Source organism: Mustela nigripes, chromosome 13 (assembly GCF_022355385.1).
Source record: "Mustela nigripes isolate SB6536 chromosome 13, MUSNIG.SB6536, whole genome shotgun sequence".
NCBI classification, from domain to species: Eukaryota; Metazoa; Chordata; class Mammalia; order Carnivora; family Mustelidae; genus Mustela; species Mustela nigripes.
In genome coordinates, this window is record NC_081569.1 from 5,629,590 (window position 1) to 5,656,340 (window position 26,751).

At 49.9% G+C, this 26,751-nt stretch overlaps 2 protein-coding genes across 2 annotated transcripts in view; both read left to right on the top strand.

The window, feature by feature from the left end:
- Window positions 1–8,837: 8,837 nt before the first annotated feature.
- On the top strand, window positions 8,838–21,525 carry ARPIN (actin related protein 2/3 complex inhibitor). Its single transcript, XM_059371576.1, has 6 exons — window positions 8,838–9,013; window positions 10,293–10,368; window positions 12,944–13,076; window positions 15,959–16,165; window positions 16,540–16,703; window positions 17,634–21,525. Exons 1-6 carry the CDS (start codon window positions 8,922–8,924, stop codon window positions 17,640–17,642), a joined length of 681 nt encoding a protein of 226 aa, XP_059227559.1. The 5' UTR covers window positions 8,838–8,921; the 3' UTR covers window positions 17,643–21,525.
- A 2,286-nt stretch (window positions 21,526–23,811) lies between these two features.
- Window positions 23,812–26,751, top strand: part of AP3S2 (adaptor related protein complex 3 subunit sigma 2) — a 52,132-nt gene continuing 49,192 nt past the window's right edge. The window contains exon 1 of the mRNA XM_059371577.1: window positions 23,812–23,968. Coding sequence (XP_059227560.1) covers window positions 23,900–23,968 — 69 coding nt within the window. The 5' untranslated portion in view covers window positions 23,812–23,899. The remainder of the gene's footprint in view (window positions 23,969–26,751) is intronic.

Here is a 26,751-nt window from a genome sequence, read left to right on the forward strand (position 1 = left end):
TATCTTGTTCTTTCATTTGGGATCAATTCCTCTGTCTTCTCATTCTCTTGTATTTCTAATACACATACACTTTTTTGTACACTTTTTAAATACACTTTTTTTTTTTTTTTTTTTTAGAATGGGGAGGGGTAGAGGGAGAAGGAAAGAGAGAATCTTATGCAGGCTTCATGCCCAGTACAGAACCTAACACAGGGCTGGATCTCACAACTCTGACGTTATGAACTGAGCTGAAATCAAGAGTTGGACACTTAACCAACTGAGCCACCTGGGTGCCCTACAGACATGTCTATTTTAAAGTGACATTTCCCCACTAAAAATTCCCAAGCCTGTGATGTATTTAAACCTAAGGAGGGAGTTGCAGAAGACAGAAAATGAAAGGAGATATGTCATAGAAAATAGTCTAAAATGATTGGATCAGAAATAGTTCTGTTTTGGTGTCCAGCCAGTATGCTAACATACAAGGGAACGAGAAACATCCTCTCATTCTTGTATGAAGCAAGGTGTGGCTGCAAAGAACACAGGGCTACACCAGCTTCCAAGAACTGCATTACCCCCATGGAGTCCAGAAGGGGCAGACATAACTGGAAAAGGCAGCAGTGGTTGGTAGGTCAGGGTTGGGGAGGGAAGAAGGGTACCAAATGGTGGCTTGACATCAGAGGCAATGATAAAGTGCCTTCCAGATTCTTTACACACAGAAGGGTCCTCAACAAGAGACATAGAATCAGGCATACTGATCAGGAAAGGATGTCTGGGATGGTCGCTATGTAATCGTTGAGGATGGGATTCCTAGAAGTAATTAAGAGACAGCCACAGGGACAATGTGGGATGTGAGGATAGAGGTCAATAAAATATGAGTCTGTGATGTTATTATGAGCCATTTCAAGTCCCACATGCATATCCTTAGGAAGTATGGATTACCATAATATTCAGAAAATAAACACATTCAGGGCACCTGGGTGGCTCAGTGGGTTAAAGCCACTGCCTTCAGCTCAGGTCATGATCCCAGTGTCCTGGGATCGAGCCCCACATCGGGCTCTCTGCTCCATGTGGATCCTGCTTCCTCCTCTCTCTCTCTGCCTGCCTCTCTGCCTGTCAAATAAATAAAATCTTTAAAAAGAAAATTTTAAAAAGAAAATAAACACATTTAACTGTAAAAACATAAAGAGATCAAATAAAATGACATTTCCCCTCCATTCACTGTTTCCCCTCTCATTCCAGCTCTGTTCCCCTGCCACTCTCATCCCCTAGCACCCACTTTTATGCATTTAACTATGTGTCCTTGGTTGGATGTGCATCACCGAGTGACACGCAGTGTTATGGTCTGAAAATTGTATCTCCACCAAAGTTCCTGTATAGAAGTTCTAACCCCCAGAACCTCAGAATGAAATCTTTAACAAGATAATTAAGTTAAAATGAGGTCTTTAGAATTGCCCCTAATCCAATATGACTGGTGTGCTTTCAAGAAGAGGATATTTGTATGGACTTTGGGGAGGGTTTGTGCTATGGTGAGTGCTGTGAAGTGTGTAAGCCTGACGACTCACAGACCTGTACCCCGGGGGCAAATAATATATTATATGTATTATATATAAAAATAATTTTAAAAGAAGAGGAAATTTGGACACAGACATGTATATGCACAGAGAAAAGACGACATAAGATGCACGGGGAAGATGGCCATCTACAAGCTAAGGAGAGAGGCCTTGGTAGGGACCAACCCTGCAGACACCTTGATCTCAGACGTCTAGCCTCTAGAATTGTGAGGGGTTACATGGCTGCTGTCTAAGCTACCAGTGTATTGGACTTGGTTACGGCAGCCTAGTAAACTAAGATACCCAGTGTTGGTGTATGCATGTGTTTGTTTTCTAATTTACATATATCATCTTAGAAATCTGTTTCTTTTTCTTCCCCTTAGTGCAATTTCTAAAAATGTTTTCTTTTTGCTTATCACATTTTCCACAGTGCATGTGTACATTGATTTTTTTATTGTGGTAAAATATATTTAACATAAAATTTACCATCTTCTCCATTTTTAAATGTACACTTCTGGGTTGTTAAGCGCAGTCACATTCCTGTGATGTTTCCCTCTCCAGAAGTTTTTTATTCTCCCAAACTGAAGCTCTACACCCATTAAACAACAATTCCGCATTCTTCCCTTCCCCCAGCCCATGGCAACCACCATTCTATTTTCTGTTTCTGTGACTTTGAGACCTCTAGGTATCGCCTATTAATGGAATCACACAAGGTTGTCCTTTTGTGCCTGGTTTATTTCACTGAGCATAAGGTCTTCAAGGTTCATTCGTGTTGTGATATGTGTCAGCATTTCCTTCCTTTTTTTTTTTTTTAAAGAGAGAGAGAGGGCGCTACAGAGAGAGGGCAGGAAGGGGAGATAGACTCTCAAGAAGGCTCGAAGCCCAGTGGAGAGCCCGACACGGACCTCGATCTCACAACCCTGACATCATGGCCTGAGCTGAAATCAAGAATTGGATGCTTAACCAACTGAGCCACCCAGGTGCCCCGCACTTCCTTCCTTTTTCAAGGCTGAATAATAGTCTGTTGTATGTCTATGCCGCATTTTTTTTAGTCCATTCATCTACTGATGGACGTTTCATTTGTTTTCACGTTTTAGCTGTTGTGAATAAAGCTGCTGTGAACGTGAGTAGGGGAAGTAAATGTTTGAGTCCCTGCTCTTGGTTCTCTTGGGCATACACCCAGAGGTAGAATTGCCAGACCATATGGTAATTCTATGTTTAATTTTTTGAGGCCCCTCCATACTGCTTTCCACAGTGGCTGCACCATTTTACATCCCCACCAACAGTGCACAAATGTTCTGATTTCTCTACATTCTCGCCAACATTTGTTATTTTTGTTTTTGTGTTTATATAATAGTAAGATTAACGGGTGCGAATTTGGATCTCATTGTGATCTTTTTTGATTCTTATTTCATCCTGTAATGTTTTATTTTTGAATTCCAATCCTGCTTTATTTGTCATGTCGATATTATCGTCATTCTGTTACCTTGTAGACTGTAATTTCCAGCACTATAAAACCCTATTTTAAAAAACCGGAGTTTATGCAGTTTGTGTTAAGTTCAGCCTTGTCTGCTGTTCACGAGTATGACTCTGCCATTTTGTTTTGCATATTTCTCCTCTTTGCCAAGCCTTTTTATATTTATCTTTGGGGGTCACTTTGTTTTAGAAAATTCTTGTATATGATTCTATTCTATTGGGTTCTTCAAAAAGCACAGCCTGAGACCAACTCTCCCTTGCCACCCCTTTATTAGGAAATGCAATCCCAGGAAAGCCAGAGGAAGGGAACATCCCTGAAGGGCAGGGAAGTAAGATGGGCAAGTCTAAGTGTGCCCTAAGCAGTGGGTCACCACTTGGACATAAGAGGGAGTGCACGTCTGATCTCATGGGATCATCTTCCAAGAGGCCATATGCCTTTTCAGCTGTTTCTCATCACAGTCTGTACAAGGAGAGAAAGGAGGCAGAATTTACCTGGCAGCTTCCATCCCCCCACATTCTCAAATGTTCTCTCCACAGGTGTTAACTCCCCTGCACTTCAGGGTCGTGCAAGGTTGGTGCCCAGAGGGCCCAGGTGTCTCCTGCTTCGGCATCAATGTGGATGCCTCAGGGCGAGAGTGGGAGACACGCACAGGGGAGGGCTCAAGGCACCGCTGGGCTGTCCCCGAAGGAAGTGAGCTGAGGCACGGAAGTTCCACCATCTCAGCGACAGCTAGAATGGAGCGAGCAGCTCTGTCACCCTGACAATCTGCTAGAGAGCCTGACTTTGAGCAGTTTGCCCTGGAGCTGCAGGAGACAAGAGTCTCCTCAAAGGCTACCATACAGCTCCCCGGGGCACCTACAGATTCTGACGTCTGCTGTGGGCTACCCCGAACCTCTCATCTTCTTTCCTGCAGGATTTCCACTGTTGCTCATACAAAGCTGGCCCATTCCATCTTTCTCATAATTCTCTTTGCCCCCAGACCATCCCATGCCATAGACATCCCATCTCCCAGCTGAGTCACCTCCTACCCACACTTCGCCCCGCTGAACCACAGATGAAAACCCCAGGAAATCTGATGCCTCTTTGTGCTAACGGTGACCGCCACCCACTTTCCATAACAAGAGTCCTTGTTGCCAACAGACCTATAGGCAATTCAATGTCACAATCTTACGCCCAGAGTCTTCTCCTAAGGGCCACCCTTGGGACCAATGGTCTTTGGAGGCAAGTGTTGAGATGCAGCCTCGAGGTAAGGCGCGGAGGATTGTTGCTGTGTGAAGTATGCTGGTACCCAAGCAGGGCGGGTCATCACCGAGAGGCCAGGACAGGACGGGTCAAAGGCCCTTGAGGCGTGTAAGGACCAGAGGCTCTGATGTGGTATGAAGAGATGTCTGATACAAAGGCACACCATAGATTTTCTTTCCCAACAAGGCTTGTCCTATTTGCATTTATTGATGTAATGTGATGGATAGGTTTAGTTCTCCTTCTGGCATCTTATTTTATATTACGCTGTCTCTCTTCGCTGCTTCTTTTGTTTTGCATCTTTTGCTCTGCAGTGTGTATGTGTTTTCTTCAGGTGATTTCACTGCATCACTCTCTTTCTTCCGGAACCAGCAGACTTTGTCAAGAAAAGATGTGTCAGATATGCTAAGATGTGTTGTGATGCATAAAGCCTGAGACCACACACGTGGGCGCTTCTCGCCGGTTTTACTGTTGTCTATTTCTGTTGCACAGAAATCCTGGTGAATTCCATTTTGCCCCATGCACACCAAATAGGACAAAAGGGTCGTGGGTTTATAACGACATGGGCAGCTTTAGCGAGAACATTCCTGAGAAAACTTCCATCTTGACTAGGGTTAATAAGACCCAGTCCTCTGCTTATGGTTTCCCCTGTCTGGTGAGTGGGAGGAGCTTCTGTGCACCAGCTTCTCATTCTTCATGTTCTACAGTTTGTTCCTTCTCCTCTCCGCATGGGGGCTCAGTGCGAGGCGCTGCGGCACACATTTCTGCTGCGATGGGATCCCTGGTTCTGCCCCTTCGAGCCCTCCCCTGGGTGAGTCGGCCCAGAGGCTGGTGGGGCCCTCCTGTACCAGGACAGCTTGCAAAAACTTAATGATAGCGGGAAAGACTACAGACCCCATAAATCTATCCCACAAAACCCAAACTAAACATATCTCGTGTCAACCGTTCTCTCATTCCAGTCCTTTCCAATACCATCTGACATGAGGCGAGGGAAAATTCAGGCAAAAAAAAAAAAAAAAAAAAAGATACTGGTCTTGAGGCGGCTCAGTTGGTGAAGCATCTGCTTTCAGCAAAGGTCGTGATCCTGGGGTCCTGGGATCGAGTCCCGCTTTTCCCTCCACCCACCCCTGCCCCCGACTTGTGCGTGGGCACACACACACACACACACTCTCTCTCTCTCTCTCAAATAAATAAATAAAATCTTAAAGAAAAAAGATACTGGTCTTAACTGACTGTACCCAAAACTGCTCTGTGAAAAATCTGCAAAAGCATATGCCCCTATGAAACATGATTTGGGGTCCTCAACCCTGTCCTTTAAAGGGACTGTTGAACTGAGGGGCCCAAAGCTTAAGCTGTCTCCATGTTGTACCTCATGGTTTATAATTTAATGTAGAAACATCAATCACCTACAAATAGGTGTAAGGAAGTCCAACATAGTTCTGGTCTTTTCCCCATGATGACTGGTGTTCTTTAGGAAATACCAAAACCTTTAAAAAAATGTCTTCTTGTTTTTTTAGCTTCCTGTCTTGCTGGTGCCTGGTCTACCAGTTGTACTAATGGGGTACTGATGGAGCCCAGAAAGCAAGAGATTCCTCTTCCCAAGAAAGGATTTACAGCAGCTCTGTTCCATCGAACTTTCTGCAATGAAGGAAGTGTCCTGTGTCTGTTCTGTCCAAGGTGGTAGCCATTAGCCACATGTTGCTAGTTATGAAGCCCTTGAAATGTGCCTGGTGAGACTGAATAACTGAATCCGACTTAGGTTTAATGAATTAAAACTAAAATGAAAATAGCCACATGTAGCTGGTAGCTGCCACGTAAGGCAGTAGAGATTTGAAGCCACCAGAGTTGGAAGTTGATAGAAAGAGGAGGAGATGGGGGGGCACCCCATCCACATGGCTGCAACCAGCCTGAGGTTTTTTGCTTGCTTGTTTGTTCATTTTTTAAAAGATTTTATTTATTTGACAGACATAGATCACAGGTAGGCAGAAAGGCGGGCAGAGAGAGAGGAGGAAACAGGTTCCCCGCTGAGCAGAGAGCCCGATGCGGGGCTCAATCCCATGAGACCATGACCCAAGCTGAAGGCAGAGGCTTTAACTCACTGAGCCACCCAGGCACCCCTTTTGTTTGTTTTTCAAACTATTTTATTGAGGCATAATTGACGTGCAAATTGTTGTACATATCTAATGCATACAACTTGAGTTTGGCGATAAGTACACACCCAAAAAACTATTCACCACGATCTATGCCATAAACATACCTATTGTCTCCAAAAGTTTATTTATTACTATTATTTTTTTATGTGTCTTATAAGAACAATTAACATAAGATTTACCCTCTTAGGGATGCCTGGGGGCTCAGTCGGTTAAGCAGCTGCCTTTGGCTCACGTCTTGATCCCAGGGTCCTGGGACAGAGCCCTGTATCAGGCAGGCTCTCTGCTCAGCGGGGAACCTTCTTCCTCCTCTTTGCCTGCCTCTCTGCCTACGTGTGATCTCTGTCTGTCAAATAAGTAAATAAAATCTTTTAAAAAATTAAAAAAAATTTATTCTTATAGTAAATTTTTAAATATATAAATCAGTCTTCACTCTAGGCACTACACTGTGCAGTAGAATCTCTAGGTCTTTATTCATCTTGTATACCTGAAACTTTGCACCCCTTTGACTTCTGCCTCCCCCATTTCCGGCTCCCCCCACCCCCTCACAACCACTATTCTATTCTCTGCTTCTGTGAGTGTGACTATTTTAGATCCTCCATGTAAATGAGATCATGCACTGTTGTCGTTGGGTTGTCTGATTTCTTTCACTTCCGGGTTCATCCTTGTTGCAAATGGCAGGACTTCCTTCTTTTTTAAAAGGCTGAATAAAAGTCAATTGTATGTGCATGCTACATTTCCCCGCTTCTATCCATTGGTGAACCTTTAGATGGCTTCCCCGTCTTGGCTATTGTGAACAACGCAGCAAGGAACATGGGAGGGCAGGCATCCGTTTGAGATCCTGGCTTCAGTTCCTTTGGATGTACACCCAGACGTGTGATTGCTAGATAATATGGTAGTTCTATTTTTAATTTCTTGAAAAAATTTTATTGTTTTCCACAGTGGTTATACCAGTTTACATTCCTACCAACAGTGTATCAATTGCTAATACTTACCTTTTGTCTTTTTGATACCAGCCCTCCTAACAGGTGTGAGATGATACCTCATTGTGGTTTTGGTTTGCATTTCCCTGAGGATTAGTGATGCGGAGCAGATTTTCATGTACCTGTTCACCATGTGTATGTGTATGTCTTCTTTGGAGAAATATCGATACAGTTCCTTTGCCCATCTTTTAATTGGGTTATTTGGGGATTTGCTATTAAGTTGTAGGAGTTTCTTATATCAGCCAGGGGAGTTTTGAACAGAGAAAGCCCAGAGATAGTTCTGCTCAGAGCCCACTAGGGTTCTTGTCCTTCTCTCTCAGACTTTCTGGAACAGCCACGTAGGCCAGACTGAGGAGGAAGCAGGGGAGCTAACGAATCTGTTTGACACAGTGCCTAGGACCCATGAAAATATTTTAGTTTCTTTAAAAAACTAGAAGAAAAAAGGAATTTTTAGACTGAAAAAAATGTTTTAATATATAATATTAATATATTCATCTTTATGTCAACCCACACATAAATATATATATATATATATATAATTTTTTTTTTTTTTTTAATCAAGGAGCCCTTGAAAACAAAAGGGCGTAGGACCCACCAAAGTCTTAACGTGCGTTGCGGGGAAAGGGTGCTTCCTCCACCATTGAGCTCATCTTGGACTCCCACATATCTCCCAGGCCACCTCCCCTTTTGGATGCTCCCCCAGAGACCACAGATGAATTCCATGAATGGGTCTAAGAGAACCCAGGCTCTCCAGCAATCCCAGGGTCGGAACAGACTCCTGCCCCCAGGCTTGGAAAATGCCCCTCTCTGCTTTTACGTACTTAGGCAGGGGGAGTGGGGCGCTGGGGAGGGATTCAAGAGCTGTGGGGGAAGGCAGAGAGGGGAAATGCTCTGTGCTAGAGTGAGTTTACGAAGCCGAACCGGTACCACCCCTGGGATACCGACCCCGTAGACAAAAAAGAATGGGCTCAGAGAGGTCGAGACACTTGCTCATGCTTGCGCAGCTGGGGTTCAAGCCTCAGTATGACACCCAAGCACTGATCCCTGGAACCCCTTCCCCAGCCACTGTGGGACCTTGGGCAGAGCACGAAGAGCCTCTTCTGTGCTGACCATCCTGCCATCCCTGAAGACTGTACCCTTTACTCCATTCCTGCTCCTTCCAGAGCAGATCCTGTAGGATCTCTGGGCCTTAATTTCCCCTTTATTGGGACGCGCGTTGGGACGGGGTCTCCCTATAGGAACAAGGAAGGCAGGGAAAGAGGAGGACTTGGCTCCCTCCCCCCCCCGCCCCGCCCACAAAGAGGCCCCAACTGCGGGTCTTCCCGGAAGCCCACCTCCCCGCGCGCGCCGTCCCGCGGCAGGAATTGGGCTCGGCCCCTTTAAGTCCCGCCAGGGCCAGCCGGGCCCAGACCGCGCCCTTCCCGGATCCGCGCCTGGGAATCGCTGCCCCGCGCGCGCCCCCCCGCGCTCCCCCGCGCCGCGTCCGAGACTCCGCGCGCTGCCCGGGAGCGCCAGGCCTGCGGGCGCCGCGGCCGAGCGCGTCATGAGCCGCATCTACCACGACTGCGCCCTCCGGAACAAGGCGGTGCGGAGCGCGCGGCTGCCGGGGGCCTGGGACCCCGCCGCGCACCAGGGGTAGGCCGCTGTGCCCCCGCCTCCCCGACCCCCGGGGCCGGTTCGTCCCCCGCGTGGAACCCGGGCTCCGGGCTTGGGGAGGGGACTGTGGTCCGGGTGCGGGGGGATAGGAAAGGCAGATATGGCCATAGCTACCCCACGACTCGCACCCCGGCGCTCCCCTCCGCCCTGCAGCCGGAGCGCACCCCCTAAAACACAGATCGGCTTCAAACTCCCCGCTGATCCCCCATATCCTTCCCGACCCTCAAAAGCACCGACCTTTGGCTCAACCCCTCCCTGGCCGCGGCTGTGAACTCTAACCACTTGCCTCGGCGCCCTGCCTGCAGGCCTTGGCACAGGCCGGCCCACTTCCCGCCCCTGCAGGGAGCACGTCGTGCAGGGACCCCAGGAGCGCGGGGCAGTTGGCATGGCCGTGGGACGGCCGTGCCTGCCTGGTGGCGCGTGGGGGCTCCGGATGGGGAAGGGGTGGCTGTCGTCACCCGCACTGGAGAGGTTATGAGAACAAATGGACCCTTCCATTTGCAGTTAGAAACACAAGACTTTGGAGGTGAGGCGATGGGTAGGGTAAGCCAAGTAGAGCGAATTTCCATTTTCATCCCCATCCTTTCGTGTCCCCATCCCTCTCCCATTTCTGTGGCTCTAAAAAGGGAAGCCTCCGGTTCTTTTATGAAAACTAGAAGAGGGAAGCGGCAATCTAGTTCCTCTTGGGCTAGTCATGGAACTTCTAAGCTTGGATTTTCCCAACTCTAGGTGAGGAGAAGAATAGAAAGTACTTTAAGACAGGTGGGGGGAAAAAACCCAAATAGTTGAAAAAGAGACTCTATAGCAGCTTAGATCCCTTCCTCAAATTTGGCTTAATAGAAAAGTAAAATCCTTTATATTGAGTAAGCACTTAATAGTATATAAACCCCTTCACTTACATGATCTTATGCTGTGGTCATCACAGAAGCAGAGTGAGGTGGCTGTTACTCTCCCATTTTCTAGCTAAGAAGACTGAGGCTGTACATTACAGTAAACCCTTGGGGGAGGGGCCACAGCTTGGTCTTGCAGCCTGAGGCTGCCCCCCCCCACCCTCTGCGCTGCGTCCCAGCCTTTGGGGGCCCTCCGAGGAATGGAGGACCTGTTCAGTACCAGGCCTACTTGGGGGCCAGGCGACTAGGAGACACTTGTGGGCCCTGCTACGGTCCCAGTGCAGGCCCCGCCGACCTGGGCCATTGAACTTGTGGTTCTTCCCTGATGACTGACAGAAGCGGATCCCTTCTTTCTCTCTCATCCCCAGGGGAAACGGCGTTCTGCTGGAGGGAGAACTGGTCGATGTGTCTCGCCACAGCATCTTGGACGCCCGTGACAGGAAGGTGAGGATGCTTGCTGGGGGACACCAGCAGGGACTCGCTTCCTGGTCCTCAGCCACCAAGCCATCTCCCTGTGCTCGGCTCTGCCAGTGCGCAGAGTTGGGGTGCAGCTCATTCCTGGAGGGGCTCATGAGGCAGGTGGGGGGGGTGAGTGGGGAGATAGCAGCCCAAAGGGGCCACTGGGTGGAAAGGGGCCAACTGGGACTGTGCTAGGCAGAGGACAGAGGGCAGGACCTGGGCTCTTGCTGATAAGACAGAGCAGCCCTAACCCCATTGGGGCTGGGATTGGGAGGGTGGGAGCAGAAACGGTGAGGTGACTGGTTCAGGGCTGAGGCTGTGGGTGCTGTGTGGCCGGAAGGCGCTGTGAAGAGGGCCTGTCACCTTCTGTTTAGAGCGCTGGGAGCCTTACTGGCTGCGCAGGATGAGTGGCTCTTTATTCTGGGAGGGCTGAGGGCCCAGATTTCTGGCTTCTGGTCTGGCGGTTCCCACTGCCCTGGGGCCTAATGGACAAGGGGAGAGCGGGTTAGCAGCCTGTGTGGGTGTGAGCGGCCGGCAGTGACCTTCCCCTTTCTGAGTACCACGTCTGTTCCTGGGAGGCTGCGTGTCCTTGGAACTTTTGGGAATTGCATTATTTTAAATGTACTGGTGGAATTTGCTATTAGAAGGACCCTTGAAGTTCTCCCTCTGCAAAGCGGTGAATCTCTTGGCGCGGTCCTGCTCTTCTTTGAGCACCACTGTGTGTGGCTGGGCACTTTGGAAGTCTGGGTTTCTAGGACGTCCTTGTGCGTACAGGTGGGGACACTGGGGTGGGGGATGGGTTGCTGTGTGAGGGGCCTTTGTCCAGCCTACAGTCTGCGTGGTCAACCCTGTGGGGGGCTTCAGCTCCCAAGTCCTGGTACCTTCTTCCCTTGCCCTCTCACGTCCCTGGGGTCATGCCCTCTGTCACCACGCCATCTCAGGTGTGCTCACACACACCTCTGCTGCTTGCAGGTGTCGCTTTCCCGAGCACTAGATCTGAATTTCCGCCCCCTTTCATAGAGCCCCGCTCTCGTGTGCTCACCACTTCATTTCTTGATCCCTAAAGCCAAGCTCATCTCAGTGCCCCCAAGGCAGGCCAGAGGCCTGGTGCTGCTCAGCGCCTGTTGCTGTCCTGTGGCCCTGGGGAGAGCCGCCGCTCCCCCACCCCCTCCTCAGTGTGCAAGTCAGGAGGGTGGACAACCAATCCAGAGCCCCCAGCCCCCCATCCAACAGAAAGTGGATGGAGCCTTGCAAAGCCAGTGCTAGTTCACTCCAGCCTGTTATGGGGCTCTCTTAGCCCTGCCCAAGCTCGGCCCTCTCAGCTCCCCCGCCCTATGATAAGGCAATACACCTCCCAGCTGCTGGCCACAGGCCTGCAAACCTGCACTGTCTCTTCCTCCCCTCTCCCCCAGGCGAGCTGTGCCTGGTCCTATTGGCCTCCTCCCTTGACCATGCCTTCCCCTGCCCTTCCCTTCCTCTTTCCACGGGCCTCGGGTGAGCCTCAGGAACTTAGCCTGTCCTCCTCAAACCTTGTACCCGCCCCTCCTGCCTTCGGGCTGCCCCCAACGCTCGTCCTTGCCCTGCTGCCAGCCCGTTTCCCGAAAGACCTCTCTTAGGATCTCGCTGCCGCTCAGAAACCTTCGAGGATTCCTTCTTGTCTACCAGATCAAGTCCAAGCTCTGAATACCAACGCAGGGCCCATCGTGAACTGATGCTACTTGTATTCTCAGCCTGGATACTCGTGAGGCCCCTGCATTCCCCATGTCACTCAGACACACACAAGGGACCTTGACTTTGATTTCATACCGGTCCCAGGCTTTGAATAGTCTCCCTTCACCCTTCTTCCCCCGCAGTCCTAGGATCTCCCCCTCTTCGAGACCTTGCCTTTTCTGTTTTTCCTGGGAGGTGGATTCCTCTTCTCCAGTCTCGGGGCGGGGGGGGGGGTGTCATCTGCCTGTTTGGCTTAGAGCCGCTGGCAAGCGGTGTTGACAGCACCCTCCATGTTTTCCACCGTGCTGCCTCCTCTGTCATCTCCTTGAACCTTTGCAACATTCCTGAAAGTAGACAGTGCGTTGTCCCCATGCCACAGGGGAAACTGAGGCTGGGAGGGACTTGCCCCAGGTCCCATATGTGTTGGAAGAGGCACTGTGGCTGCCCTCACTCAGAACTCCCTTACAGTGCCCTTTCCATGACACTTGGGTTTTTCACTCCCGCGTTGCAGTATTTGGGGTCCTTGTCGCTTGGGTTATGGTTTTTTGTCTGTGTTTTCTGTCTCTGGCTGGGTGGAGACCCTGGGGTCAGGCCTGGGGCCTGCCATCTCACAGCTGTCTACGTGGTTCATTTTGTGTTGCAGGTGCTGGGCTAAGCACATGATTAGATAAGTGAATGACTATGGGGGGGGGGGTGGCATCTGCCCAAGCTTGAGTATCTTTCAGCGCTGAGGTGGGATTCAGGATAGAGGAAGAGGTTGGGGGGCGGTTTGCCGTGGAGCCCTGTGGGGAGTGTGTGTGTTGGAGGTCGGTGGGAGGGAAGCAGCCCCCCACTCTCTTTCTGGCTCCAGGAGCGCTACTACGTGCTGTACATCAGGCCCAGTCGCATCCATCGCCGGAAGTTCGACCCCAAGGGAAATGAAGTTGAGCCCAACTTCAGCGCCACCAGGAAGGTCAACACGGGCTTCCTCATGTCGTCCTACAGTAGGTATCCTCCATCATTCCTCCCTCAGGGCCTCCTGAGCCTGCGGCCTTTCTGTGTCTCTAGGGGGTCCCTTGGCCCTAGTGAGTGTCTTCTCAGTGTGGCTGGCCTTGAAGCCCATGTCTGGCCTGAGCCCCTGGCTGGACTCCTTCCTGCCCCCACTTTCACTCAGAGGATCCCTAGGGCCCCACCTCAATCCTGATGGCCTGGCTGGCCTCCCACCTCCCGCCGACTCCTGGAGTCTGGCAGAGTCGTCCGTGTACCGTGTATTCTGGGCTCTCGCTGCCTTCGTGCCCAGGCTCCATTTTCCTGCCCCAATTCCCTTGGGATTCTTAGGCCCTTTGTGACTTCATTCCTCTTTCCAGTTTTGGCTCTACAAGGATGTCTTTGCCGTCTGGCCCTGTGGAAGAAGGTTTCAAGGTGGAATGAGCATCCATCTATCCGTCCCTCTGTCCGTTTACTCATTCATGCTCTCAGTTGTCCGTTCATTCTCTGATTATTTAACGAGCATCTGTGCTGGACCAGGCCCTGAGCCTCGTGTGGAGCTGCCTGTTCGTCCCTGGACGAACATGACTCAGACCTGCACTCGAGATGTCCTCAGTCTGGTAGCGGAGATGGACGGGTCCGGGACTGGAGCCCAGGCAGGCACGGTCAGGGGCTGCCCTGGAGCAGGGGACAGCAGGACCAAATGCTGAAGGAAAAGCAGGAGTTAGCAGGGTGCCAGGGCTGGGAAGGGCGTTTCAGGAGGGGGCTGTGTACCAAGGCATGCTGGAAGCTGGGGGCCCCTGATGCAGGGGGAGGAGAAGCAGCTAAGGAGGCAGGGGCCAGGTCGAGAAGGGCCCCAGAAGGGACACTCACTCAAGGGTTCAGGGGAACCCCATCATGAGTAGTTTTAAGTAGGAGAGCGACATGATTAGAACGCTTTTTAACAGTCCCCGAGGGGAGACCAACAGGCCTGTTAGGAGGCTGTGGTGGCTGGATTAAGGGCCTGTGGGTAGGGATGGAGAGACTGGACAGATTGGACACAGAGGAGGGACTGTGGCCTCAGTGCTTGGAGACAAGGAGAGTGAAGGAGGAATCAGGGGCGACCCCCGGGTTTGGGCTTGGCTGCAGGTGTGGGGAGAAGCGTTCTCTCTGTGACCTGTGGTCGCAGTTTCAGGTAGAGGGGCCTGCCAGTGCACTGGGGCCTTGGGGCCACAGTTCTAGAACGCAGGAAGCAGGCTGGGTTGGAGGCACATGTTCAGAAGTTGGTACGCATTGCTGGTCCTGAAGCTAGGAAAGTGGATGGAGGTGCCCAGGAGGCCGTCTTGGGGAAGAGCGACCTGGAGAACAGGGAAGGAGCCTGTGAAGGGCAGGAGAGGGACCCCTGCAGAGGCCAGGGTTGGGGGGAAGCCTATGTGTCTCTGAGGCCCAGTGAAGGTGGGGGTGAGGTAGTGATGAGGTCAGGTGCTGTCTCAGCCCCAGGAAAGTGGGGGCCACTGAGCCTCCAGTGGGCTCACAGTGAAGAGCTCCCAGTGACCCTAGTCGGGGTGGGGGTAGGGGCTTCTGAAGTAGTGGGTGTCAAAGGCAGAATTCAGGAGAGCATTGAGGAAAGATCTGGTAGGGAGAAGGAGAGCCCGGTCCCCGAGGAGGGGGAGTGGGTGGGATCCGGAGCCCAGATCTGGGGGAGCTGGCTAGAGGCCGGAGGGGGACTCGTGGTTCTTTGAGATGGGAACCGAAGGGAGGAGGAGAGGTTTCACGTGCTTATCAGTAGATTGACAGGCAGGTGGTATTAGGGGGTTCTTGGGAAGTGGAGGTGAGGTGGTTTGGTTCCTCAGGGACGTTGAGCAGAGCAAGGGCTGAGGAGTAGGGAGCAGTTCGAAAGCCCTTAGTGGGAGTGAGGTATGTGGGGGAACCCCAGAAAGCGTTCCTGATGTTCCTGACGGAGCTTGGAGGTTTTACACCCTGAATGGAACAGTGTGGGCTCCTTGGGCCAGCTGGCTGCTCTCTCCAGCCGAGCCCTGCCCTCATCTGTGGGCGTCTTTTGGCGTGGAGAGGGCCACTTGCGGGACAGTTTTGGGTTGCTGAGCTGGGGGGTGGCTCTGCACACCTTTGTGAGGTCTCAGGGCCTTGCAGGTCCTCACTTCTCAGTCTGGGACACCGCTGCCCACCCCCCACGCCCTGGTCCCCAACCCGGGATTTCCAGATTTGGGACATTCGGGGCTGGCAGGTGAGCCTGTGGGAATTCTCCCTGAACCTCGAGCTTTGCCGGGACTGGGATGAGCAGGCCAAGGGGGAGGACGGGCATCGCCACGGTTGGCTACTCATTCCAGCAGCTCCAGCCCTACCAGGAGCCCCCGAGAGCCGGGAGAGGACCCCGGCTCATCACTGCGACCTCCGTGGGGAGGCACGTGTGGAGGCTTTGCATCCTGCCTCTTCCCCTGACTGGCTGTGTGACCTTGGGCAACTCACCTGACCTCTCTAAGTCTTCGTTTTTTCCTGTGTCTAAAAGGCATAATTAAGACATTTACTTGCATTGAGGGTTTCCCGCATGCCAGGCACCGTGCTGACTGCTTTCGTGTTACTTCATGTACACCTCACGTCAGCCCTAGCAGGTGGGTACGGTTTTTATCCCCACCTGTCAGGCCCAGGGAGGTTAAGTCACCTGCCCGAGCTCACATGGCTTGCAAACAGATCAGCACCAGGCAGCCTGGCTCCGGGGCCCATGCCCATATCTCCTCTGCCAGGAAGCCCTCCGTGAGTCCCGGCACTATGGGGATGCGAAGCCTTTGCTTCAGGTGGTTCCGTGTGTGTAGAGCCCTCCAGCCTCACCTGGTTCCCAAAAGGTCCTCCTGCGTGCTTGCCACTCCAGCAGTAACGACCTTCTCGTGCTGTGTGCCTACAGAGGTGGAGGCGATGGGGGACACCGACAGGCTCACGCTCGAGGCCCTGAAGGCACTGGTGCAAAAGCCAGAGCTGCTTGCGCTGACAGAGAGCCTTACCCCCGACCAGACAGTGGCGTTCTGGATGCCCGAGTCAGAGATGGAGGCCTTGGAGCTGGAGCTGGGGGCCGGGGTACGGCTGAAAACTCGAGGCGACGGCCCCTTCCTGGGTGAGCATGTTCCTGTGGCCTATAGAGGCTCCTGGCCTCCTGTCTGAGGCTCCCCTACCCCTCCTGCTCAGAGCTCATGGGAGCAGGCCAGGTCTGCTTAGTCCTGAGGTCTGTTCCTAAGTGTCTGGACAAGTGCCCTGGGGCCAACAGCCTAAACACTCTGGATCCTGGGGGAGCCACCCCATCCTGTGGTTCCTGTGGGTGATGTCTCCTTTCTAGCATCAGAGATCACACTCAGGGCCTCCCCGAGGGCACCCAGGTCTGAGAGAGCAGTGGTTTAACCCGGCCTAGGGGACCCCAGCAGATCAGGCCAGCCCCCAATGTTGTTTCCAAAATAGGGAGATGGGGCCATTCAACTTCTTCCCTTCTTTCAGAGTCCTTAGCCAAACTTGAGGCTGGAACAGTGACCAAGTGTAATTTTGCTGGTGATGGAAAGACAGGGGCATCCTGGACAGACAACATTATGGCGCAGAAGTCTTCGGCGGGAGCCATGGAGGAGACCCGAGAGCAGGGGGACGGTGCTGAGGACGAGGAGTGGGTAGGTCCTGAGCGATAACCGTGGGCCCGGCATTGGTACAGTTTATCTCTCGACAGGAATTTTGTCTGTAGGGGCTGAGGTTGGGTGTAGGACAAGGACAGGGCAACGTGCATTGTATGCCCCCAGCTTTGGTGGAATTCTACGGGATTCCCAAGACTGAGTCAGCCTCAGGAAAATTATTTTCAAGGAGTGAAGGGTGACCACTTGAGACCTTTCTTTTTTGGTGGGTCTGAGCTGTGCCAGTCTACAAGAAAGTCCCAAAGATTAATAAAAGCAAGGGAGGGAAAAAATGGACCATGGAGGGGAACCAATGAAACCTAATGCCGTTGGATCTCCAAACATTTTCACTTCAAGTGAATACATTAGCCATGTTGTGGCAGCTGAGCTGAATGAGCTTTTTTTTTTTTTCCTCCTTCATTCTGGGCTCCCTGCTCAAAGTGGCTAAAAGATGGCTGGCTTGGTCCTCACTAGGTTGGTGTGTGTGTGTGTGTGTGTGTGCGCACACACATGTGTGCCAAAGATCAGCCCCCTAGTTGATCTTCAGTCCATCCACAGTGGATGTGTTTTTCTGAAGCTTATTTCACCTGAAGATTTGAATTGATGTCAAAAGGCCCCAAACTGAACACTTAAAACAAAGTCCCAGGAAGATGGGCTATTTATCTAGGTGATGCTGATAATGACATTTGCTGGAGAAAGCAGGGAAGGAAGAATGGAGGGTCTGGATTCCTCTTTGTCCTAATAAAGTGAGTCTCAGAATGAAACATGATCGGAGCTGCCAGGCCAGCTCCCTGGTCTGCTTGAACAAGGTGAAGCCAAGAAAGGTGGCTGAGGGCTCCACTGGTATCCCTCAGTGGGACCCTTGTTGGTCTGTGACTTGTAGAAGACTTTTATGAAATGCACTTTGTTCACTTCTCTTCCCTTAACCCCTAGGATGACTGAGGTGAGTGGGCGTGAAGTGTCTCTGAGGCCACCAGCGCTGCTGAGACTATGATCTGTCAACATCTACTCTGGAGTTCAAGGGAGCGGTCCACTAAGTCTTCCATGGTTCTTCCTCCAGCTGCCCCAGAATACTCTTGGAATAAGCACTGCTAAAGTCAAATCCATGACCGTGACATGACCAATGTCACCCCATGCTGTGGCTCCTGGAGGGGCCCTCCCTGGATGTGAGTCTAGATCTCCTAGACCTTTCCACTGTGGCCCCTTGCCCTGAATGGCAGCCTTGTTTCTAGAGGCAGGCAGTGGAAATGAACTTGGTCTTGGTGTACACTTGGGGAATGTCCCTCATCTGCATGCTTTCCCCTGTCCTTGTATATCCTGCCTTCCTCCCACACCTGCCCCCTACCACCAGGGCTCGGAGCTGTAGCCTTTGCTCTTCTGTTCAAACCTCCTGGTTCCCTCTATGCCCTTTTCCTTCCCCAGAGCTGCCAGCTCTTTATTCGTCCTCGGGTTCTCTGCAACATTGCGGGGCTTCCTGTCTCCTGACCTCCCCTGGCTGCTGTCTGATGGGGATGCTGTTCTCAGGGAGGCCTAGAGTCTTCCCAGGTGTGGCTGGTTGGTCCCCACCTTGCAGGCTCACTCTGCCAGGCCACATTTTGATAACACCTTTGTCGCTATTGTTTTGTACTTTGAGAACTTTTTATGAGTGAGTAAACCTTCAGAAAAGGGTTCCTGTGCATTGACTGGTTCGTGTCAGGTGTGAACAGTCTTCCAGCTGAGCAATGATCCTATAAGAAGGAAGCTGAGTCTTTTTGATCATGAACATCCCCTTGCTGGGTACTGTTCCCGCACTCAGATCTGAGACGGGATGTGGAGTCAAATGGGGCAGAGACTTGGTGACATTCGGATCCTGCTGCCTCAGGGACAAGATAGGGGGGTGGTGAACTAACAATTATTGAGTCCCCTAATATGTCAAACACAGCACTAGATGCTTTCCATGACGGTAACTTAGCCACTGACCTGCTTCCCGGTACGAGCACCCATATCCCCCGTTTTTCAAAAGTTTATGTTATAACACTTGGCTTTTATGAAAGACCTACCTTAGTACCTGTTTTTTCTAACCAAAAGAAATATGCAGGGGGTTTTCATTTTTGTGATAATAAGGCCAAAAAAAAGAAAACAGCATTCAGCATTTGTTTCCCAGGGAGCCATTACAGAGACAGTGTGCACCCCAAGTGGTGAGAGGGACCCCACCCATCTCCTTCCCCGGGAACTGTACCCAAGCATCAAGCCCCCAGAGCTTTGAACTGTGTTTGGGAGCATCTGTGCTTTACTGCAATGGATTTTGTGCCCGTGTTAGCAAGATGTGCCCTAAGGTTTCAGAAAAGCCTAAGAGAACGCTCATTTCCCCATGGAAATTAATGGTGAGTGCTTCCTCACTGCCTCTCATAGGGTTCGTGAGAATACTGTACTTTTTTGATAGTGGGGGAAACCTGTACTTGCTGAGCGCTTGCAACCTCTTACTTAACTGTCCCAACAATCCCGGGAGGTATGTGAGATTATTCCCATTTTTAAATTTTTTATGATTTTGAAGCTTAGAGGCTCCATCGTAGTATATAGAGGAGAGAGGAATTTCAACCCAGGCAGTCCGATTTCAAACTCTGTAATCTTCACTGGGTGATTCTGCTTCCACATGTATACTACAGGGGAGGAAAGGGGCTTTGGAGAGGTTAAGGCAATTTCCCCAGAGTCACAGCCAATAAGTGGCACAGCCAGGATTCAAATCCAGGACTGTGGAAAGCCAAGCTTGTGTTCTCCACCTGCCCCCGCCCATCCACCATCCTTTGCTTCTTGACCTACAGAAGGACCTTGGACACGGGGGCCAGAGGAGTCCTGGCCCTGTGAAGTGGGGTTATATCCTTAGATGTTAGGGAACTTGCCTAAACCCTTGACTGCTGATCTGTCCAGGCTGAAATCAGTTCCACTGGTATTAGCCGTTGAGCAGGTAATATTATGCTTCCCGAACTTATTATCATGGTTCCAATTTTCGTTTACCTTCTTGCATATTTGAGCCTGGGCTTGACAATATGGCTGTGAGGCTTGGGATTCACGCTTCAGTGAGGCCACCTGAAGTCACGGGTTACTGGTCTGCTCACGGATCTCTTCTGTTCTTGTCGCCCTTTTCTTAGTTTAGATCCCTGTGACCTCTCACCTCGACAATTATAGGAGCTGCCTCCCTGGTGTCCTGTGTCTGAATGGGGCTGGCTGGGTGTTGAGCATGCTGGGATCTCAGTCATGGGGGTGGCCAGGGAAGCAGTTAAGCAGCAGGAGGACTGGAGATACTGACTGGGAGTAGAGACACCCAGTGAGCGCATCCTGCTGCCCATAGCATTAGGGCCAAAGGGTATGGCAAGGTCATACAGGCAGGTCACCATTCCATAAAAGGAGGTCCAGTGTGTCAGTGGGGGAAGCCCTGGACAAAAAATGGGCAGGAGAAAGGTGAAGGAAGGAAGGAAGGAGAGAAGGAGAGAAGGACCGTGGGATGGAGAAAGGTAAAGGCCTTTGTGGCCGGAGCTCAGAGAACGGGTGGAGATGTTGGAGATGATGCAGGACCTCAGGCAGGGTATTTTTAGCATGTTAAGTATTTTAGGACTTTATCCTTAACTTCCTGGAAGCCACTGATTCTGGGGAGAGTGGTACAATTTGATTTGTTTCTATCAAAGATCATTTTTTTAAAAGATTTTATTTATTTATTTAACAGACAGAGATCACAAGTAGGCAGAGAGGCAGGTAGAGAGAGAGGAGGAGGGAAGCAGGCTCCCTGCTGAGCAGAGAGCCTGATGCGGGACTCGATCCCAGGACCCTGAGATCATGACCTGAGCCGAAGGCAGAGGCTTTAACCCACTGAGCCACCCAGGTACCCCTATCAAAGATCATTTGACTGCAGAGAAGCTGAAGGCAATGAGCCCAACTGGGAGACTGCCTTAATTGTCACAGTGAGAGGCTAGATAGAGTGTGTAGCGAGGGGAGTGGAGATGGAAAGAAGTCCAGGTAGATGGAGGAGAAAAGGGACTTTCCAGCAAGACATGAGCACCTGAAAAGCCATGGAGGTGGGGGTGGGGCCTGCTCCTGGAATATTGTGTCCTTGGTTGTTATACCATACCTACCCATAAAACTTGATAATCCTTTTTCAATTAATGTTATATAATCGCTTCCCATGTTGCTACAGAGTCTTCATAACCATTGTTTTTTAAGATTGACTGCCACTTAGCAGCTCTATCATTGTCCAATTTTGGGGTAATTAATTGACTCCTACTTGGAGCTAATATAATTAACGTGTCAATAAGTTCTAGATTATGTAGTTCCCTAAATCTCACTCATACACCGTCCCTGTCCTGCACCCCCACCATATTTTTGTATCTTGGGGTTATTTCTTTAGAGTCCGATTCCCAGGAGTCAGATTACCGGGAATCTAGGAGTCTTCTGCAAAAGTTTTTTTAGATTGTCAAATTGCTTTCCAAAAGGGTTGTTCTGAGTTATAATTTCACCAGCACTATAGGAGAGGGCCTTTTCCATGCTACCTTTGCCAGAATTGGGTGTAATAACATTTGAAAAATGGTATTTGATAAGGTAAAACAATACTTTAAAGTTAATAATTTGCGATTAGCTTTTCTCCCCCATTGATAGTGAGCTTAAAGATTCTTTCCATGTTCATTACCTAGATATAGTTCCTCTTTGCTTACTCAGTTTCTTTACCTATTGATACACTGAAGGTGGAGGTCTTTTCTGTTATTTATATTTTAAATATAACAACTTACCATATTTTATCAACTTGTTTTTAAAAAAATTGATTTTTTTACAAAAATAAAATCTTTATATGGATACATCTGTTGACTTTTTGTAATTTTTTTATTGCTTCTAGGTTTATATTCTCCTTTCAGATGTTAGATACTCGGTTTCAGTTCTTTCATTTTGGTTATTACCTGGCTTCACAGTTAAGTCCTTAATCGACTCTGCCTTTAATTTGTGAAAGGGTAGGAAGTGAGATAACTAAATAGCTTATTTTCAAATTATTAACCAGTTATCCCAATACAGTTATTGGCTTCCTTCCCACTCTCAAGTTACGATGTCTCCTACATCACATATTAAAGTTATTTTATACTTAAATTATTATTCTATTTCAATGTCTCCCTATAGTGACAATTAGAACTATCATAGTAGGTTTTAATAGTTGGTAGAGCTATGTCTCCCTTATTACTCTTCTGCTTTAGTATTTTGTTATTTCTCCTCAACATTTGAAACATTTTGTCAACTTTCAGTGCATATTTATTGACTTCATATTTTTTTAAGATTTTATTTATTTATTTGACAGACAGAGATCACAAGTAGGCAGAGAGGCAGGCAGAGAGAGTGGAGGAAGCAGGCTCCCTGCTGAGCAGAAAGCCCGATGCGGGGCTTGATCCCAGGATCCTGGGATCATGACCTGAGCCGAAGACAGAGGCTTTAACCCGATGAGCCACCCAGGTGCCCCCATATATTTTTTTCTAAGTATGCTCCACATCTGGGGTGTAGTCCAACGCAGGGCTTGAACTCTTAGCCCTGAGATCAAGACATGAGTTGACATCAAGGGTCAGATGCTTAACTCTTGGATATTTTTTAACTTAAAAAAAAAAAAATCTGGCTACAAGAGTTATATACTTATTTTAGAAAATTCAAAAAAATAAAAAACATCAGATTTCACTGCTTTGTTAAATCGCTTATGTACCATTCAATTATATGCCATGCATTGCTCCAAGTGCTTTCAAACAACTGATTTTGTACTTATAACCGTCTAAGTGGAATAATTTTTTTCAAGTAGAAAAGAGCCTAGTTTTAAAGTAAAGGAAACTGATACTATGCCTGTTTTAGAGATGAAGGCACTTGCCGGAAGTACCCAGGTGGTCACCGGAGCCACGGTTATAACCAGGGCAGTGCTGAACACTTAGTGATGCTGACATTCCACTAGACATGATTATTATTTGTATTTGGGTATATCTACTTACAGTCTTATACACTGGGATATCCATGTACATACCTTGTGTGATCTTTCACTTACAGATAGGCCAAGAACACTTAACCTATACCGTAAACATTTCACAGTATTATTTTCAATGACCTTTTAGTATTTCTCATGTGCATGCCAAAAAAGGCATTTAACAAGTAACTCGTTTCAGAATAATTTGTTTCCCATTTTCCCCTGCAGTTAACACTGCTGAGATGTACTTTTTTTTCTTAAGATTTTATTTATTTGTCAGAGGGAGAGAGCACAAGCACGGGGAGTGGCAGGCAGGCAGAGGGAGAGAGAAGCAGCCTGAGCGGGGAGCTTGATATGAGACTTGATCCCTACCTGAGCTGAAGGCAGTTGGTTAAGGGACTGAACCACCTAGGGTCCCTGAGATGCACATTCCTGAGGCTTTTCACACGCCCACAATCTTTTTATTATAAATTTTAACAGTGGAAACGCTGGGCCTAATGGTCTATATATTTTAAAGGCTTTTGATGCCCACTGCCAGTCCTCTGGACAGGGGGTTCCAACGTGTAGCTCCAGCTGCAATAAGGGACGTGGCTCCCCCTCGCCCCCACTAAGTTCTTAGAAGAAGAAACACAATCTACCACTTGGGATCGCCCCATGCATTTGCACTGAAGAGTCCTTAATCCCCCACTCACTACCGACCATGGAAAAACGAAAATGAACTCAACGTTCCCCTTAGCGGACAGTGGCTAGAGGAGCCGGCACCTGCACACTGAGAACCGTCCTGCGAGTGTGCCGGGGAAAGCAGGACTTGCACGTTTTCGCGCGGGCGGCGGGACGGGGAAGCTCCCGCCGCCCGGTCGCCCGGGAGCCCGGCTGCTTCGGGCAGCTTCTGCGTCGGGCATCTGCTCTTTCGGCGTGCTCCGCCCGGGGACTCCGCGGCAAGCGCTCCGTCCGGGCGAGGGCGGAGATCCCGGTTCGCGCCCTGGCCAGGCCCGGACCGGCGAGCCGACGCCAGTCGATGCGACGCCCCGGTCGTGCCCCGGGGTCCGCCCCGGCCCGACCGCGGCGAGCCCTCCGCCGACCCTGCAGTGCGGGGAAGCCGGACTCTTCGCGCTCGGGCCCTTGAGCGCGGGGGCACGTTTCCGCGGGCCTCGTTCCGTGGCGCACCCAGCGGAAGTGGCCGTGTTGCGACGGAAGGAGATGCTTTGTGGGAGCTGCCGGCGCTGAAGAAACGTGGCCGGCGAAGATGATTCAAGCGATTCTGGTTTTCAACAACCACGGGAAGCCGCGGCTGGTCCGCTTCTACCAGCGTTTCGTGAGTGCGGCCCAGCTTCGTCACATCCCTTTGGAGCGCCCGCGCTCCGCCTTCCCTCCCTTCGGCGACTCCGGCCGGTCCCCCACCTCGGGCTCCTCCCACCCGGAGTGACCCTCACCCTCTTGACCCTCCTTGCGGGACCCGGGCGGCTGTCGGGCCGTCAGCCCCACCCCGCGCTCCCTCACCGGCTCCCGCACTCCTGCATCTCTCTGCCGTTTGGGGACACCACCCCTTGGGTCTCAGGGCTCGTCGAATGACGGCGGGGGTGTGCCCCCCTGAACACGCGACTGATGGAAGTCCCCTTACTCTGTCGGCCCTTAAGCGCGGCTGTACGAGTAGGAAGACACGGGCCAACTTAGGGAAGTTCTTGCTGCGGCCAGGAGATTGCAGAAGCGCGTTCTTGGGCTTATTTTGCTTCAGTGCTGGCTGGGGCTGCCCAGGGACTGGATGCCCCTCCCTCCCGCAGAGCTGAACCGAGTCAGCTTAATTAAGAGTGGGTCGTGATGAGACACTGCAGATGCTGCCGCGTGAGGGCTCAGTAAATGATAACGTGAAATTTGAGTTTTCCCAGAAACTCCTCTGGGAAGGCACAAACGTCATGATTTGCCTCCTGCCCTCCAGAGTTGCATTTCTTCGTGGCAAGGTTTCCAAATGTTACCGACAGAATTGGTGGAACGAAGGAGGATAAAGAGTCAGAAAACTCCGGTTCAGGCCTCAGCTCACTTTTTTTTTTTTTTTAACCCCGTGTCTTTGGACCCTGTGTTTTTCTCTCTCTCCCCCTCTCTTTATTTTGGTCAAATGGGTAGAAACAAAATAATTGTACCTTTCTTGTAGAATTTTTTAAGCTAGATTACATTTTATTAAATAATTATTTTTTTTAAAGATTTTATTTATTTATTTATTTGACAGAAATTACAAGTACACTGAGAGGCAGGCAGAGAGAGAGAGAGAGGAGGAAGCAGGCTCCCCGCTGAGCAGAGAGCCTGATGTGGGACTCGATCCCAGGACCCTGAGATCATGACCTGAGCCGAAGGCAGCGGCTTAACCCACTGAGCCACCCAGGCGCCCCTAAATAATTATTTTGAGATAAAACTATTAACGTTCAATACAACGATTCAGTTGGTGTATGCATTTGTGTGTGTGAACTTTTCTGTTTTGTTTTTGGGTGGTGTCGAGAAGTAAATCCCACACACAGAGTTCACCTATTTAATGTATACAGTTCCGTGGATTTCAGGACGTTCACAAAGTTGTGGAACCGACCCCATGGTCAATTTTAGGACATTTCCGTTTCCCCAAAAAGAAGCCCCTCCCCATTAGGAATCATTCCCTGTTTCCTCCTAACTCTCTCAGCCCTAGACAACCACTAGTCTACTTTCTTTTTAAATTTGCCTATTCTGGACATTTCATATAAAGGATATTCAGTATGTGGTATGTGGTCTTTAATGACTGGCTTCTTTCACTTAATATCTTTTTAAGGTTAATCCAGCTTGTAGCATGTATTAATTTGTCATTCCTCTTCGTTGCCAAGTTGTCTTCCGTTGTATGGATAGACCATATTTTGACTGCCTATCCGTTGTTTGTCCCTGTGGCTCTCGTGGGTAATGTTGCTGTGGACTTTGGTGTACATGTTTTTATGTGCACATATGTTTTCATTTCTCTAGGTTATAAACCTAGGAGTAGAATTGCTGGGTTATCTGGTAACTTTATGGTGAATATTTTGAGGAATTGCCCAGCTGTTTTCCAAAGTGGCTGCACTGTTTTACATTCCCATCAGTAGTGTATACAGGTTTCAATTTCTCTATCTCCCTATCAACATTTGTTACTTTTTTTTTTTTTAAGATTTTATTTATTTATTTGACAGAGAAAAAGAGATCACAAGTAGGCAGAGAGGCAGGCAGAAAGAGAGGGGGAAGCAGGCTCCGTGCTGAGCAGAGAGCCTGATGCAGGGCTTGATCCCAGGACCCTGGGATCATGACCTGAGCCGAAGGCAGAGGCTTCAACCCACTGAGCCACCCAGGCGCCCCTTGTTACTATCTTTTTTGTTTTTTTAAGATTTTATTTATTTGACAGAGAACACAAGTAGGCAGAGAGGCAGGCAGGGGTGGCTGGAAGCAGGCTTCCTGCCAAGCAGAGAGCCCGATGCAGGGCTCCATCCCAGAACCCTGGGATCATGACCTGAGCTGAAGGCAGAGGCTTTAACCCACTGAGCCACCCAGGCGCCCCGTTACTATCTTTTTGATAAGAAGCTTTAATGGGTATCACGTGGATTCTCATTATGGTTTCAGTTTCCATTTCCCTAATGACTAATGACGTTAAGCATCTTTGCATGTCCTTATTGGCCATTTGTAAACCTTCTTTGGAGAACATGGGATTTTTATGACAACCACATTAGCTCATGAGTGAAAGTTACCTTGAAAACTTAAGAGAACTAAAAGATATGAGGGATTGCTAACGTCATTGAGGCATGTAAGCAAGTAGTAGTTCACCTTTATGTTGAAATTAGAAATTAGGGGTGCCTTCCGGCTCAGGTCGTGATCTTGAGTCCTGGGTTAGAGTCCTGCCTTTGGCTCCCAGCTCAGTGGGGAGTCTGCTTCTCCCTCCACCCCTCACCCTGCTAGTGGGTGCTCTCTCTTAAATAAATAAAATCTTTAAAAAGTTTTTTTTAAATTAAAAAAAAGAGAAATTAGCTTCACTGTTTCATTACCACATCCCCTGACTGCTGCCACCTCTCCGTAGGGTCAGAGAAAAGAGTTTAGTTTGGAAGATGTTTTTTTTTTTTTTTT